This window comes from Necator americanus, chromosome II (genome assembly GCF_031761385.1).
Source record: "Necator americanus strain Aroian chromosome II, whole genome shotgun sequence".
Lineage (NCBI taxonomy): Eukaryota > Metazoa > Nematoda > Chromadorea > Rhabditida > Ancylostomatidae > Necator > Necator americanus.
The window spans coordinates 35,788,508-35,806,740 of NC_087372.1; the positions used below are offsets into that span (position 1 = coordinate 35,788,508).

Here is an 18,233-nt window from a genome sequence, read left to right on the forward strand (position 1 = left end):
CAGCGAATGTCTTGCTATTGACTTCTGCTCACAACCTCTCCAGACCATCTTCCGTAGCCATTTGTCCCTCTACGTCTTATCTTCACTATGATGTTTTAATTAACGACTTCTGGATAATAGGCTTTCAGTTTCCCTATTATACATTTTCTTGTAATTTGTGATGATTGTCAGTTATGTTAACTCACTATCTTTCCTCTTATCTTTACTTTTTCCCTTCTGTTTTTTTTTTCTTCTTTGTTTCCTTCTTCGTGATGGTATCAATGGAGTGATTCCGCGATGACTAAGAGTTTACTTTTAATTCGATTTCCTTCTATTCTATCATCATTTGTTACTAATTTGTTACTGATTTACTTCTTTTATCTTATCATAATTTATTGCTAATTGTTTGGAACTAGTGAGCATCGTCAGTAAACATCTCATGTCGTATGCTATTTAAAAAAAGAACTGTTGCGACCTCATTAGGAATCGCAGACGAGGTACCAGTCTGCGATACACGCTAATCGCTTTTAATCTAGCAATTCCTACTACTCAAGGAATGAGTGACCTTAACAACAAATGACTGCATCCATTAGTTGTTGGTCGGAATCGCACGTGACTCGATCCTGCGAAGAGTCGGCTGCTAACAGCGAGACTTGCCGCTGCTCCATACAGCCAATGACGTCTCCGGTGGTCTCGCTTAGTAAGTTTATTTTAAAGTGTAGATAAAAGTTCTTTGAAAAACAGCATTCTCTTTCCAACTTTATCTTTATCAGGAGCTAAAGACAATTTTTGGAGTTTTAAATTTCAAATATGAACATTTTTTATCTTTGGAGTAAATCCATGGAGAAGTCCTTGTACGCTCCGTATTATATAGGTTTGTATTCTTGAAATCGGTGCATGGAATGATGACGTTCTCACGTTCCCCTCAACTCATAATCGAGGTCCTAATCCTAATGTGAATCGAAGAAATACCGTATTGATGAGGATTAACGTATACGGTAGGATAGCGACTACGAAGTGAACGATAAGTTCTTGTAAAGTTTTTTTCTTTTTTTGAAACGAAGGAAAAGAGCGTATATTCCACTTTGCAAAACATCATTTGTAATAGTCAGTGATGTAACGAACAACTGTTCGTCAAATCATAAACTTTAAATGTGATGTTTATCAACATTTGCAATGTTGTAGCTATAGAAAATACATTAGAAATGGAAAGACAGTCATCAACGTACATAGCTGAAGTAGAAAGTCTCTAAAATCAAAATTCCAGAATTCTAGCCAGGAAAACTTTTATAGAAGGTTCAAATACAGCCACTCGCAGACAGCAACTTATCTTGTGCATCGTTCGAATGCATTGATGCTTAGGAATGCTTCAGTTGTTCGAAGGCGTTAGGCAGTACTTCAGCGTTTTGCGACAGAATTGATGGAAAATTTCGAAAAAAACACCTTTTTATTAGGACAAAGCATAATATTAATGTATACAGTATACCAAACAACTTTTTAAGTAAACTCATAACTCATAGACTCTCATAGCTCTAAGGATAGCAACAAAAATAACAACATAGGTATCACATAAGGTTAGTTACCAGCACTTGAAGCTAATCTCTGTAAAAATAAAATCACAGTCATAGTCACAGAATCGTTCATACAGTTCAAGTGAGTTGTATCACATAGCGGTCAATTTGACGAGGTTATCACGATTGAACTAATGGTTAACAATAACTTAATGTTAACAAAAAAAAACAAAAACAAAATAGGTAAGTATCATTAGTCTTCCACATCATAACCTAGGATGGGTGACAACCACCGCTCCATGTTTTCAAGGGGTACACCTTTGCGTGCTGCATAGTCGGTGACCTACAAGCAAATATCTCTAGAAAGGGAAATGCCTGGAAAGGAGGACAAAAAGAAAAACGTAGAAAGAGTGAAAAAAAAAACTACAACAAGAAGTGCAAAGAACCTGATCTTTGTCGATTTTACCAACAGCGAAGTAGCTACTGGACGGACTTGCAAAGTACAGACCGCTTACTGAAGCTGCTGGTAACATTGCAAGATGTTCGCTTAGTTCCAATTCATAATCGGCAGCCTATTTGAAGTAATATTGGAAAAAAAATTAATTTACAAACTTCACAATGCATTATTAATTTGCTTTAAATCTTGAACAAGCAAGTGAGAATCTGATGTTGCTTATGGAACAGTCAAAGAAATGTTTTTTTTTTCAAAGAAAAAAGTCTAGAATCTACAACATCTAGATTTCCTCCAGAATAAACTCGACATTTTTGCCATTTACCTTAAGCAAATCCCATAATGTGCGCTTCTCGGTGTGATCAGGCTGTGTAGGATAGCCAGGCGCTGGCCTTATTCCGTGATATTTGACAGAAAGTAGATCAGCAGGAGTTAAAGCCTGGAAATTGCCAAGAAATCTAGTAATCTGTTTGCAGAAACACATTAGAGAGGAGAAAGTAGGTAAATAGATTACCTCATCTGTTGAATAGCCCCATAAGTCGATTCGTACTAAACGATGAAGATATTCTGCAAACGCCTCAGCTAAACGATCAGCTAGCGCCTAAAATGAGCGCATTTTTAGGTGAGGTTCAAAGTTCTGTTCCGTAGTTTTGTGGTAATGTAGGATGCGAACTTTTCTTTCCAAAGTATAATAAATTGAAATTTAACTGAGCTAAGCACCAGTTCGAAAATTTTGTTCAAAAAAGATGTACCAAAATGGAAATTTTCGATGAAAATTCTTTCTCCAATATGTCGATCTCCTCCTTTGGCGATTCATGTTTTTTTCCAAAAAAAAAAAAAAAAACCCCAAGACCAAAGCACTTTCCTTTGCTATCAAATTCAAAGTTCGAGGAAAAGGAAGTAAGGAGGTGGGCACTCAAAAAGTGGTCGTAATGGCTACTTGAGCAGATTTCTTGAAGTACAGTACACTAGGCAGGACTGTGTAATTTAGTATTACGTCAAAATGTAAAGTGAAAAGTAGAGTTTCGTATAAGTATGGAAAGACGATTATTCGAAAAAAAAAAGTATGTGTGAGTAATTCATTTGCGGTGAACCTCAAGAACACAAAAGGAGAGTATCGGATCACCATAAACATTATAGTGTATCCAAAATATCCTATCATAATGTACCTTGATCATAATGCTTCCATAATCGTCATGATCACTCTCTAATTCTTTGCAGTACTCCTGAGCACCTAAACCAGCAGTGCAAGCAAAAAGCCCAATGTAGTCCGATGGAGCGCCTAAAACTAAAACACATGTAAGAATAACAGAGTACCATTTTTGATAAGGGTAACTTCGATTACAAAATTATGCAATGAAGAATTTCAAAGCCACAAACGGAAATAAAATCACGAAGGAAAAAATTCTCCTTCTGCAATTGAAAGAGAAAAACAAGGGAAACGGAAACATAAGTAGATGTTCCAGAGAGTATTCCTTACCATTAGTTAGAGGTTTGATAAAGTCACTGATGCACAGATGCGGTTGATCGTGTTCACGTCCAGACTGCTGTCGTAATCCGTAGAAAGTCGCAATTTTTGCACCATTCTCATATAACTAGAAAAAAAACGTTCTCAGTTTGACAATCGAAACCACAAATACGAAACTTTCATGGTTGAGTCGATATCGAGATCGGAGCCGTATCGTGTGTTTAGCAGTATACAGTGAGAGATATTCGAGAATAGTTTAATCCCAAATGAAATGTCCAAGAATGGCGCCACCTTGTAAAAGCTATGTTGACAAAAGAAGACCGACGTCAGTGAATAGCTGATCCAAATCAATGTTTGAGAAAATCATTTGCTTTTGTTTTGTTCTTCTGGAGTTCAAACAAAGGCAGCATATCGCCAAATAGACGTAGACACGGAAACATCAGAGAAAACGTAGAGTTCGAGTTGTGGACTACAAATATGAGCGAGGCGTCGCTCAATTCCCCCTACTCGTCCTAAGAAACGGCGTGGCAACCGTATTAGTTTCTACGACGGCCCGTTAGAACACGAACTTTTGCATGAAAAAGTGAAGCTATTCGTTAAAGGCAACGTTTTCTGAAATTGACGTGATAGGGAAGTCTCAGGAAAAAACGTAGAGTTCGAATAGCAGATAACGCAGACTAGCATGGCCCCACTCCATTTCCTCTACTCATCCTAAAAAAACGGTGTGAGAACGCACATGCTTCGGTCCCCTCAGCAGCCTATTAATTGGTTTTACTTGAATAGGCTGCTGAAGAGACCCCATTGATTTTCAACCGCTCGCACGTGGATGCGACGCGTACACAAATGTGGTGCGTCGTAGCTGATTTTGTAAGAAAGAACGACATCTTCCGTTCTCGCTATGGACACATCTCGATCGACATGGATACAAAAATGGAACATTTTGAAAAAAAAAAAGATACATCTAGCATTCCAACACGTATTCATTGGAAAATGAGAATGATGAATACATAATTCAAACGATGACTCACATAAATATCGTCTCCCTCGGACCCAGCTTCATAAAATCCTACCACAGCGTTTGCTTTGAGCTTCTTTTCTTCAATGATTTTGCTCAACCATTTTTGCGCATCCTTGAAAAGAACATGTGCATTGCCGTTGAAGTATTGTTTCCGATGTTTTATGCGTTAATAAAATCTTTAAACAGCAAAATCTTCATGGTAGCCTTAACCAGTTACTGTCGCCGATCGGTTCGTTTATTTTTTCCCATAGTTTGAATGTGTAACTGATTAGATACCTCGTTAAACAACATTTTTCGATTTATTCATCATTTTACTTTTTGTACTCAAGGATTACTATTGATGAATGATTAAGAAACTACGAAATTATTGAGGGTATCCTTGTTTAAAAAACAAAGTAAGTAAACATTTTAGTTCATGGGACTAGTAACCAGTAATCTGCTGCCCATAGACCATAGATCAAAGAATCCACGGAGGATGAGATGCTATATTCATCTGGATTTTTCTTTGCATCTTCCAGTTTTGAACCTACAACTACATTAAACATCATTTTCAGAAAACTCTACATTGCTCCTAACAGAAGAAAAACGAGACGTGCTATTACAACAAAAATATGTTTAGATTTCCATCCTGTTTCTATCCGCGCCTATCTGTCTAAGCATGTGGAATATGCATAAAATTAGCTGCATAAAGTTGGGCAGAAATTCAGCGAGCTCTGTTCCTTCTTATTTCTCCTTTATGACATGTCTATGGGTATTTTCAAATAAATAAACTAATTAATATGAAATAAAAGTTGAGCCACCGAAAAAAAACAACAAGTTCTGTTCAAATCCTCAAAAAGAAAAACAACTCACATCAAACACTCTCTTCGCTTCTTCTCCTACTTGTTCATCCTTGAAAATTCTTGGATACGCTCGATTCGGATATTTTCCTCTCAGCTGCCAAACATCGAAAAACGGCTTCCAATCAATATATGGGATCAGTTGGCGGAGATCGAAATCCAAGAATCCTTTACGACCAAGGAATGATGGTTTTACTGTAACGTGGTAGTTTTTTTCGTGAACTAAAACATACAGTACTATGAACCAAAAAGAAAAAAAAAACGGAGGAGGAGCAAGCAGTTACCTGGCGCGAATTTATTGAAATCGATGCGCAACGCTTTTGATCTGGCGACATCAATCGCTGTGAAACGACGTTCCTTTAGAGATTCGTAGTGTTCTTGCCGTACCTATACACAGATTGTTACTCGAGTAATTAATTACCTACTCCATCGACTTTAGAAATCTAACCTCTTCATATTCCTCTTTGATGTCAGCAATGAATGCATCCTTTGTAGTTTTGTCGGTCAATGCAGAGCACTAAACATTCGTTTATGTAAAAGTAACCGTACTAAAGCTACAGTTGGGTCTACAACTAGATATAGTGAGGTTAGGCAGAGGTTATATTGTTCTAGGGAAGTAGCGAAAACAAATGGATGGCACTAGCGACGTAGATACTTATCGATTGAGGTTAACATCCCAGGTTTTCGATGTTATTTCGAAGATATAACTCATTTCAAAGAGAAAACAAACAAATGAACGGTAACGCTAGCCGAAGTCAGAGAAAGTCTTCGAGGAACACAGACAGTGGACGAGTTTCCTTGGTTTACGAGTGAACCCAATTGCGTCGATCGTGTACTAAGGTCAAAGCGACATGAAGCACGGTGCGGTTGCGCAAGCGGCTGCGCTCGAAGTGGCGCGGTGGAGATGACGGTTGGAATCGACATGGGACCGTCGCGAACTGAAGCAACAGATGGTGCTTGCAAGGGTCCCCACACGATCATACGCAACTGAACCGTGCTTGCTGTCATTTTGATCCGGGTATGAGTCGAAATAGGCCGTCCTACCCTGCCATTTCAGGCAATCACGCAATCTGGGACCCTCTTTGATAATCTTTGTTATTCGTTTCGTAAATGTGTTCGCGCGCAACATCTTTGACCTACATATCTTACAAAAATATCCTAGAAAACCGTAAAAACGTTGAACTATACAATACTTACCACCACAACGGATTTACTTGCGTCTAGGCAGTGAATAACGGGACTGTCATAGCGTGGAGCGATTTTTACGGCTGTATGTGTTTTGGATGTAGTGGCACCGCCTGAACAATATCCATTGTGTTGTATGTCTACCATTAAATTGTAAATAACATGGAAAAAATAATAGAATGTATAATATATAATAATATTATAATAATATGTAAGAAGATAAGTCATTTATAAGTACTGTAATAATCTAATATTATGAATAAATAATATAATGTTAGTAATACAATTAAATTATGTTTTCGAAAACTTTTTTATTATTAATCAACTGTAAATTACTGCGGTAGATCTTCCCATTCTCTCCTGAGCTAATATAGATATATCATTTATTTTACACAGATATTATTCGTTTCTAGTCACATCCTCTTTGCTTCCTCCTCTACGTTTGAAAATATTTCAAAAATCATTTTCATGCAATTTTACCAATAAGTAGCGGTATTTTTAGCCCATTTCTCTGCATTTCTTTCGCCACATGAACCATTTCATCCAGTGAAGGTGTGATTAGTCCTGAGCATCCGATGAAGTCTAAAAAAAAGGGCGAAATTATTCTCAACTCTTAAAATTGCAATATGTTGACGTTGAAAAAAAAATGAAAATGTACGGGGAAATCTCAAAGAAATTCTATAATTAGCCAGTCAATGCTAGTTTCTTATGAATTTCAGTAACAAATAATATTTGAAGACAATCTTGATCTACTTACCTGCTTTTTCTTCGATCGCAGTTTTAATTATCACTTCACAAGGTGTCATTACGCCTAGATCAATAACCTAAAAGTGTTTTTCTCTCATCTCTACGATAAAACATGGAAGAAAAAAGAAGCTAGACAGAATTAATACAAATTTTCAGCACTTACCTTAAAGTTATTACATCCTAACACTACACCCACAATATTTTTTCCGATATCATGAACATCTCCTTTTACGGTTGCAATAACCATTGTACCTTGATAAGGACTCTGAAATACAAATTCCAAAAAAAAAAAATCCAAGTCCCAAAATATTCCTTAATTTTAATAGTACTTCCTTACCAATTTGTTTCATTTTTTTTTAATTTTAACTAACTTTACTTTACTAATTATTATATTTACTAATTTTAACTTTTAATCATTATACTACATATTATTTTTAGTATTTTTTGAATAATTTTAATATTGTTTGTTTCCTCATTACCTACTAATTTTTTTCTTTTAGTTTTAATTTTAATTAATTAATAATTTATTTTGGTCATGCACAGATTGGCATCGCATTCCAGTAAAGCTGTACATCAAAAATCCATACTGACTGTAGATTTTTCTCCATTTCTGAACCGAATTTCAGCACTCAAATAAGTATTTGAAAAAGAATTAAATATCTGAGTAGTGTCGAATACTCCAGGAAACCGATTATTCGATTGTATTCAAACATGAGTGTTCTTTATAAAAAAGATATCCAAATCCCAATATTGTAATTAAGACATAAGTAATTCGAGTATTCGAACCGGCAAGGATTCGAACGTTCGAATACTTGAAAATCTATTCAACATTCAATTTATGAGTACTGACTCGAATGTAGCGTAGTCTAATGCCAATAAATTCAAACAATGTGAAATAATTCTAACCTGATCCTCACTGAGGCCCATTTTCTTGATATTTTCTTCTCGTTCCTTGTCCATGAATGGTATGAGATGGGCTACAGCTTTCTTCATCACTCGAGCTGATTTGATCACCTACAAATGCGATTCTTTTACGATTTTCTCGGGAGGTTTTGTGGATACAAATTCAAATATTAAAGTTTTTGCAAGACACTACCATACCTGAGGCAAGAACATTCTTCCGGACCCGAATAGCTCTCCGACAACAGCCATTCCATCCATAAGCGGCCTCTCGATGACATTCAATGGCCTCGGATATTTGTCAGTCATACACCGCGCTTCCTCGGTGTCTTCCACAACATGAGTGTCAATACCCTAGAAGAAAATATCGGTTTATTTTCTTTTTTTTTCTCGTGCGATCAGGATCTTACCTTGACAAGTGCGTACTTGAGACGTTCCTCAACGCTGAAATTACGCCATTCCTCGGTTTTTTCGGCTTTTTTGCCTTCTTTCTTCATGTCTTGAGCCACTACCAGCATTTTCTCGGTCGCATCAGGATCACGGTTGAACAACAGGTCCTCGATCAGAATCAGAAGGTCCTGAATACGGTTATGGATCGACCGTTTGCAGGGAAACTCCTTTCATCATTTTGCCATCGATAATCCGAAAAGAATCAGTAATCAAAGAACTCAACTTATGGTGCACGCAAATTTTTCTGACCAAAATTTTGGCTACCGCAGAGATTGACTGAGGAGCGGGGGCATGTTTAGCAAATCTCTGCGGTAACCTATCTTTTCACTAAACTTTCAGAAACAGTTAAAGTTTTGTACAGAAAATTTCGCCTCTTTCAGGCGGTATTTTTCGAAAAATATTAGAAAAAAGAAAGAGTTTTTGGTTAATTTATGTAGTATTTTCTTGCAATCCGAGAAGACCACGCAAAGTTCCAAAAACTGTAACTTGCAACATTGCTGTATAGAACTCAGGCGAAATTCTAGGGAGCTCCTTTCTCTCTTGTTTCTGTTTTATTCGACACCTATTGATGTTTTCAAATAAATAAATAAATAAATCAGACATTGTTGTGTTGAAGACATTCATCGAATGCGAAAAAAAGGAATACAGAGGAGAGAAGGTGGAAATATCCTGCATCACTACAAGAATTGTATGAGAAAATCTTTGGGAATTTTCTTAAAAAAAAAGATTAAGATAATGAATCCCTCACCTTTGGAATATCCTCATAAACAGGAAGCGCTCCTGCGTTCACAATCCCCATATCCATTCCAGCTTTAATAGCGTAGTACAGGAAAACGGAGTGCATAGCTTCGCGTACCGCCTGGAATTTTTACGATACACTGATAAAAGTAGAAATCGTAATATTATAGATAAAAATAGTGGATTTATTTTTAAGGAGAAAAAAAAGCTTACCTCCATTCCACGAAATGAAAACGATATGTTCGATACACCACCAGAAACATGGCATCCGGGAAGATTTTCCTGGAAGCATTAGCATGTAGTTTTCCATTGCGGTAAACAGTTAGGCAGGCAAAACACATCAAGCGTATATACTTTGCAGGGTAGTTTTATTTTCAAATTCAATATATGGCAATAAAAGCAAATGTGCGATAGTTTTTTTTCACGAAGGGAAAAGAGGGGGAAAAGAAAAAAACAGATAGATGAGCGAAATCACTCCATACCCGAATCATTCGTGTAGCATCGATGAAGTATACACCATAGTTAGCGTGTTCATCCATACCCGTTGCAATGGTGAGAATATTAGGATCGAATATGATGTCGCAAGGATCGAAACCAACTTCTTCCGTGAGTATCCTATGAAAGCGAACTATTATTATTTTGTTTGAGAAAAATTACTCAGCGATAACTTTATGACATGCATCATTTTCATTTTATGAAATATTTTTCACCATTTCTAACATCACATTAAGAGTTAAGCTCACCGCAAGGTACTGTACTCGTTTTCTTTTGTAGTAACAGTGATGTTGTGACAATTTTACGTACTAGTAACTCTTTGCTGTAGAAGGTTAAAAGAGCGGTGTTGTCACATTAAAAATACTGGGATAACCCTAATAGATAATGTGAGCAACAATTAGATGCTTTTTTTGCGGATGTGAAGCAGGAAAAGATTGAAAACTCTGTGTCGCGACTCTCTCCTTTTGGTCAGAGTTAATCGGGAGCATTGTTTGAGCGCGCGCATTAGGCTACCGTATAGCATCGGTAGCCTAACGCGCGCGCTCTTACCACCGAGCTGGCGCATGGGCTGCCTTCTCCCGCGAAGCTCCGCCCACTCGAGCCCATGCAATATAAAGGCGCCGTTTTCACCAGACTCTGTCTCTTTCGTTTCTTCTTTGCTTGCTTGCTTTGCTCTTTGCATTACTTCTGCTATTACATCGCCTTCGTTTTCGCCTCGCGAGCATGCTGTGGTGTTGCGTTGTGTATCGTGGATAAGTGGGAATAATGCGCTCGTGCATGAAAGTGCTGGGAAAGTACAATAGCATGGGGAGAAAGATGAAGTGGAGCGCGACGTACCAGGTAATACCACGCCGTCGCTGTAAGCCTTGATGGCACGCTGCTGGAGCTAAGTGGCATGATTCATATATATGTTATCTTTCCGGTCTCTAAGTAGTTCTCTCCTGTTGCAAGATACCGTAGTGTGTGTAGTAAGAAAAGGATAACTTCGCAGGCGTATCAGTGCACTTGGGATGCGGATTTTTAGTGCTATTCGTTAACGTTGAGTTTTTTTTAGAACGCGTGTTGGCCTATACAATGATTTGCTGGGGCAAGCGGATGATCAACTCAGTGTTTCTGTCCCCCCAGACAAGTCCGGTACCAATTTATAGACCCGTAGGTGTTGAAGAGCTTGGTTGGAACCAGAGCGGGTTCGAACCATCGACCATGCAGCCAGAGCGGACCTCTAACCGACTGACTATTTATGAATGGGTTTCTGATAAAAATCCAGAGGGCTTACTAATTTTTAGTGCTTTTATTACGTTCTTAACACTATGTGAGCTGTAAGATTGTCCCACATGCACTTCCTTAGCACTATCCAGACACCACTACTTAAGAATACAGCACTTAAAGATATTCTACAGTCTGTGCATCTCATTCGCCTTGAGTGACAATTTGTAAGAACGCGGTGGTTCACAAGCCCCGCTCGTTGGTGAGACTAGTCAGTTTGTTTTCTTGTTTGGAGCTTTTTCGTGGTGTACATAGGACGACATTGAGGCTTGGCAAGGAGAAAGAAGCTTGATGGGATATGCATAGCGTCAAAGACCTCGAACCATTTTCAGTCCTTTGATAAAGACGAGGTTGTCGAGAAAAGTTAGGCTGGTGATAAAGCTTCACCTTGCAGCTCTACAATGAGTAGCATAGAACACGTTCCTTTTTTGGCAATCAACTCTGCTCCATATGTATGGTATTATTAGTTCCTATCTTTACCTGTAACTTCGCTCGCAAATCTCATACTTCCGCATTGTTTCCGCTGCTTGTCCTTCCTCATCAAAAGCCATAACCACTACGGCCGCTCCATATCTTCGAATAAGTCGAGCCTTGAAATTTCGAATAAGATAATTGTGAATTAAAATGAAAGAGAAAGAACTTTACTGTGGCTAAAATGAAATTACCCGTTCTATGAAAAGTTTCTCGCCCTCTTTCAGCGAAATCGAATTTACAATGCACTTTCCTTGGATTGATTCTAATCCGGCAACAATTACTGAGAAATCTGACGAATCAATGCAAACTGGTACCTGGAAAGTTATGGCATAAAGAAAAATGAAAGTATTAATAAGTAAAAACAATACAAATTCTTTTCCAAAGAATACTAATATTTGCTTAAAGAAGCAAATCCTTTTAAGATTTTCTGAAGAAAATTTACGTTAAATTTGAGAAATTCTATTTTTCGACAAAAAATACATAGATCTACAGCGACTTTAGAATCGAAGTAACATGGCTAAAACTACGACTCTAAAAGCACACTTCTTTTCCATCAAAATAGCAAAAGTAGAAGTGTGAAGGGTGGATAGAATCTAATAGATTAACGGTCCTAAATTTTTCTCATAAATTATAGTGGGAAGAAAAAAAAACGTACGAGAACCGAGTGTCCTATACCTTAGCAACATCCGGCTCGGTAGCGATAAGTCTTAAAAATTTGCTCATCGCAAATGGTCCATCTAGAAGACCGTCGTCCATGTTGATATCCAGAACTTGTGCTCCGTTTTCAACTTGTGCTCGTGCAACATCGATAGCAGCCTTAAAAAGTCTGTCGTGTGAAAGTTCAGTTCCTAGAAAAGGCTCTAAAGGAAAAAAAAACTGAACAGAACATAACTCAGGGGGGCTATTTCTAGAATAAATATTATTATTTTTCACTTAAAAAGCCTGAATTACACAAAAGAACACGAAGGTGGTCACAGGCATAGACCTAGCTCTCTAGGCTGATTCAATTTCTTTTTTTTTTCTTCTTTAATGTCTTTGCCGATGATATTGAAATCCGCTGTAAAAGTTTGAGTTTGTCAATATTTTTTCCTTATATTACCTCTTGTTTTTGTTTTTTCTCTAATTTTTCAAATTACCATTCTAAATCAGAGTAGTAAGTGTTAGCTTAAGCAGCAAAAGGTCAAACATTCCATTTTCCAAACATTTTCCAACAGATATTTATTTATTTATCTATTTATTACGCTCAATGGTGTGCCAAAAAGGATGTGGTAAGGGCAAGTACAAAACAAATACAGTAAATATATAGTGAGAAAATAAAAAAATATTATAAAAAATAAATAGTAAAAAATAAAATAAGAATAGAAAAAATTGAATAGAATAGTTATGAAGATCACCTCATACTTCTCATTCTTGATAAGGTTGCAGAATCGCCTTGAACCTGCCACGTTACATCGTTCACCGATATTTACAAAGTTACAGTACGGTCCGACGGTCATCGGTTCCAATCCTGACAGCAGCATATTCCCGGCATGAGGATCCAGAGGCGGTCGTCGTGGTGCTATTCCCTTAAGATTCGCTTCTTCAGATGTTGAAATCATCAACAAAAAAAAAAAGAAAAAAAAAGTTGAGCATAAAAAAAGGGAAAAGCGAACAAGACGGTATCAAAAGCGTTTCGATTTAATAATTATGGAAATATTCTTGCGCATCCCATAAACGATATTTTACTTATTTTCATTCACATACCACGTATGGATCAGAAAAAAAAGAGAGAAAAAGGAAAAAGCTAATTCAGAACATTTTGAAAAAAAATCGGAACCTAATTTAGTGTCAGTGAAGTCTGACGCAGTCCTTTTTGTGGCGAATAATATGTCGAACCTGATGTGGTAGACACAAAAAATTTCAGAAATTTCCGGTTGCCTACTTATTAAAAAAAAATGGAAATTCGTACTGGGAACTTTTTTCACACTAATTCCTCTCAATTTAAAAAATCCACCCTTTACTAGACGCTGCAGATCCGATCATAGGAGGAATGCAAGGAAGCCGACGATTTCCAAATTACAGCTTGTTTTCAAAAAAAAGGGATATGTGGAGGTGAGCGTGAGAAAAAAAAGTGCTTCTTCCGAGGGATGTCAAAGGAAAGTTGAGGATCCTCTCTGAGTTTTGGGCAAAACTTGTGGATTCTCTTTGGGACTACTGACTTAAAAAAAGAAAAGAACTTGAAGGCCACTGCATCCTCTTCTACTCTTATTCCTCTTATTCTTCTTTATTATTATAAAGACCTCTACCTTCAAAGCATTAGCCATCGCTGAAATATGATCCGGGGTAGTACCGCAGCATCCTCCAACAATATTAACCTGAACGAATAACATGTGTACTGGAAATTTCTGGACACACGAAAGAAAACACATACCAGTCCGTCTATAGCGAATTGCTTGAGTGTTTCAGCCATATCCTCAGCAGTCTCGTCGTATCCTCCGAGTGCATTTGGGAGACCGAAAGAGGGCAGAGATCTTTCAAGAAAATATTTTTTAAAGATATAATGAGGGAAAGATTCATTAGGGGACAAAGCGCGATTCAGAAGAGAGCAAGGGAATAGTTAAGTTATTTAGGGAGTAGTTAAGAAGTGAATATGGAAAAAAAAAGTTAGGGAGTAGTCAAGAAGTGAATATGAAAAAAAATTATTCACAATTCGTGAAGATTTGGTGATGTGATACAAAATAGTGTTGTGTCTAGAAAAAATTAATAATAAAAACTAAAAAAAAAGAATAGTAATAAAATTATAAGAGATTTCAGATGGATTTTTAGTAGTCTATTTCTTTTTTCTTCTCCTGATTTTAAAAACAAAATGATACAAATAGTAATATAATAATATAATGATATAAATATAATATAAATTTCTTAAATACCCAGTTTTTTTCTTTATTCCTCTTTTTTTCGCAATCTTTCCGAACTTTTTTCAATGTTTTATGAGAGAAAATCTAAGCAGATACCGGCATTTGGGTAGCAAATAATTAGTGCATCCGAGAACTTTGACATCGCCTCGATGAATGGCCGCATATCCTTAGCACCAAGTGCACAATTCAAACCGACTGCTAGTGGTTTTCCCTGAAATTCAGGTGATCTTTATGAGGAACCAAATACCTTAAGAGATTATGTTCAAATTTGACCAACTCACCTGTTTGGTCGACACTAAAAAAGCTTCGCCCGTTTGTCCTGACAATGTTCTGCCAGATAGGTCCACTATAGTGCCAGATAGGAGCACCGGTACTTCCATAATCTCTGAAAACCAGAGAAATATCTTTGGAAATAAATTAACATAGGAACATTATGTAAGACGACAGAAACAGCATTTTCGACACTTGCTTTTTGCGCTTAAAGGCATCACCCCACGAATCTGAGGTGGTGCAGATTTCAGGTGGAGTATTCGTATACGAGATGGGAGACTACGAAGAGGGAGGTGATTCCGTCCGTTTCTTGCTAATTGCCGTAAAAAACGGCCCGGAAGATGCGGCGCTGCACAAGACTGGCGCGCTCCAATCGAACCTCTTGTACAAAATGGTGCGCCAAAACGAATGAAGCCGTATCTTCCGGGCCGTTTTTTACGGCAATTAGCAAGAAATGAACGGAATCACCTCCCTCTCCGTAGTCTCCCATCCCGTATACGAATACTCCACCTGAAATCTGCACCACCTCAGATTCGTGGGGTGATGCCTTTAATCGAGGTGCCAAAGCCATGTAAGCTGCTCGAGAGATTTGCGAAGTGTATGGCAAAGAAAAATGATTCTTGGGACAGACCAAAATTTGTTTACGCGATCCAAACGCGACAATTTCGACATTAAAACCATGTATCGTACACCCCGTTCACTTTGAAAGTGAGCGATTGATTCCACTTATTTACGAAGATTTACGGAAAACGACGGGAAAATTAGCAAAGATAATGGAATACTCCCATAGTACCATAGGACGTCACCGTCACTCGATGGGAAAGGTTCAAAAGTTGGGCGAGTGGGTCCCGCATGCTTCGACCGAATAATTGACTTCTACCGTCGAAGCATTGAACAACTTATTGAAAGTTTGGAAGACAAAAACAGTGGAGAACGCATTATAGATTTTGTTTGCTGTTCATTTCTTGTTTATTTTTGCGAAATCCTAAATTTTATGAAATAAAAACGACAGGACTTATGAGACAACCCAATACTGGAAAAGAAATTTTCGACAGAAAAGAGAGATGTAGCTGGGGGTTAAAAAAAGAAGAATATTTCTGACAAAGAGTTTCTGTGGTCTACAAGTGTATATATAAGAGAAAACGAAAGGAGAAATCGAACGAAGCTACCTTCATCTTCGAATAATCCTCGGATGGCAAACAGAGCTGCTTTAGCGTTAGCGGAGTCGAAAACGGTCTCAACCAGCAGAACATCTACACCACCTTGAAGTAGTGACCGTGCCTGGTCACCATACGCTTGCACTAATTCTTTGAATGCTAAAAAAAAGCTTTAAGATTCGGAATACAATTCGATGACCAAAAATCAGGAAACTCAGAAAACTCACTAATATTTCTCATTTCTGGTTTTTCCACCGACGGTGAGATGGAAAGCGTTTTATTAGTGGGTCCTATGGATCCACATACGTAACATCTTCTTCCTACAATGGATTTTGGGTAAAGTATACTTTTGGGCGGGGGCACTCAAGCATGCTCTCATGTCTTGAAGTGAATATCTAAGTCACTAGGTGCCCTAAAACCTAAGCATTTGTCATAGAGGATCTATGACATGTAAGCTAAAGCTACTAAGAGAAAAAAGAAAGGGATTCCAGAAATAAGAGAGCGGTTGAAGAACACTACATTATCCCCGGATTTTTTCCAAACAGCGACCAAAATGCACAGTCTTATCAAATTCTTCTTCGTAACAGAGAGAGGGGATGAAGAGATCGTACCAGTTTCCTCCCGAACGGCATTACAAGCCCGTCTCGCCACCAACGCCGATTGGTAGTTGATCTCGTGGACAAGGTGCTCCGTTCCATAATCAGCTTGGGCGATCCTGGTACCAGAGAAGGTGTTCGTTTCGATAAAATCCGCTCCAGCATCAAGATACAACTTATGAATCTAAAAAAAAAAAGAATAAAATACGGTATAATTGAGTACGTTGTGGTCGTGGTCGCGTATTTCATGGTGTTCTAAGAAGAAGTGAGAGATACATGAATTTCGAAATCTTATCTTATGAATCTTGAAAAAATAATAATAAAAGAGAAATAAGATAAGAAATGAAGAAAACAACAAATAAATAATAAAATAATTTGAAAAAGTAAAACAAATAATGATAAAATAGTGAAAAAAAATAAAAGAAGATAAGAATAAGAATAAAGAACAGTTTAAAAAAACAAGTGAATGCGTTGACGTCACCGATTCAATGGTATCCTAAGAAGAAATGATAAAATGGAGAGAAATGAGCAGACCTTTTCGATTATATCTGGCCGTGTAATTGATAGCAGATCGTTATTACCTTTAAGTGGTTTCGAATGATCTTTAAGAACCTGAAAATTTCTGTATTCATTCGATTATCGCCTAGAATTGTTTGCTAGCACCCACTTTACATCCTTTTTAAAAAGAAAGAAAAAACACAGCCGAAAATTCCATAAATGCCAAGAGAAAGTGTTACATTAGTCGTTTTTACGATTGAGGTCGAAAAGTATCGGAATTTCATGGAATCGATCCGAAATCTACGCTCACTTCTCCTCTAAAGTCGTGTTCTTCTAGATGTTCTCGTTGTATCATGGTGCCCATGGCGCCGTCGATGATCATTATCCGCTCGCCAGCCAATGCGGATATTTCATCGAATACCGCGCTCCGTTTACCCATTTTGAAGCCGCCTGAAACCAATTTCTCTAACAGTAACGCAAGTAATTTCAAGATTTTCGGTTGATTGCAAAAAGTTCTGCCGGAAGAATTTAAAAGAAGAGTTTAACATGCTTTGTAATACCATGAAGTTGTAAAAGGGACGATAATTTGAAGATATAAAAGCCGGTGCAAAATAGGGAACAATCCTGGAATAAGCATGAGGCGATTAAGTTCGCAGATCTTTATTCATAGAAATGCTGTAGAAAAATCGTGGATATGATCCATATTGATTTCACTTCCAACGGAAAAGATCACTCGGATAATCTCGAACTCGATAAAATGAAGAATGGGAAGGTAAAAAAATAGCTAATTACTCAGATACGGAAAATGAGCCTCAGGAACACAGCAGTAAAATAAAAAAAATATAATAAAATATGATATAATAAAATATAATATGATAAAACAAAAATAAATAAATAAAATAGCTCCATGTAAGATGTTGACAGGGAAAATGCATATAAAGTCCAGCTATTAAGTGCTATTTGTAGGTAATAAAATTAAATAAAAATAAGATAAATAATAAATAAATAAGAATAGAGCAAATAAAATGAAAATAAAATAAAGAAATAGTGGAATGTCATAAGTATGGAACGTTATTTTTTTCTTCTGAGAGGAATGCTGTAGCTAAGGCTGTCAGCTGACGAGCGTTCTGCAGGAAAAAGTAGGAAGAATTACTGATGGATAAAATTTTCCGGAGATTAATAACCGCCGCATCCGCGTGAACTTTCACTAACATAACTGTGCAGTGGAAGTATCGACAGCATTCTTTTTGTGACTCATAATTATTGAGTTGAGTCATAAAGAGCTACCGTTTTGTTT

At 37.3% G+C, this 18,233-nt stretch overlaps 1 protein-coding gene across 2 annotated transcripts; it reads right to left on the bottom strand.

Moving 5' to 3' along the window:
• Positions 1-1,743: 1,743 nt before the first annotated feature.
• RB195_020504 (uncharacterized protein) lies at positions 1,744-17,375 on the bottom strand (the record flags this gene model as incomplete). Of its 2 annotated transcripts, none has more annotated exons than XM_064188831.1 (33): positions 1,744-1,833; positions 1,937-2,062; positions 2,267-2,380; positions 2,456-2,542; positions 3,111-3,223; positions 3,422-3,536; positions 4,438-4,539; positions 5,280-5,488; positions 5,551-5,653; positions 5,715-5,783; positions 6,464-6,564; positions 6,932-7,033; positions 7,209-7,275; positions 7,362-7,463; positions 8,105-8,212; positions 8,300-8,452; positions 8,509-8,676; positions 9,297-9,407; positions 9,500-9,568; positions 9,769-9,901; positions 11,528-11,637; positions 11,713-11,835; positions 12,197-12,337; positions 12,916-13,086; positions 13,807-13,875; positions 13,932-14,031; positions 14,208-14,250; positions 14,512-14,626; positions 14,697-14,800; positions 15,855-16,001; positions 16,454-16,622; positions 16,973-17,050; positions 17,247-17,375. In XM_064188831.1, 33 exons carry the CDS (start codon positions 17,373-17,375, stop codon positions 1,744-1,746), a joined length of 3,741 nt encoding a protein of 1,246 aa, XP_064044712.1. The 2 variants fall into 2 exon arrangements, with proteins under 2 accessions (XP_064044712.1, XP_064044713.1); XM_064188832.1 differs by lacking the exon at positions 14,208-14,250 and adding an exon at positions 16,070-16,162 and having other exon boundaries at positions 5,280-5,461; positions 13,932-13,993.
• Between the last annotated feature and the right edge of the window lie 858 nt (positions 17,376-18,233).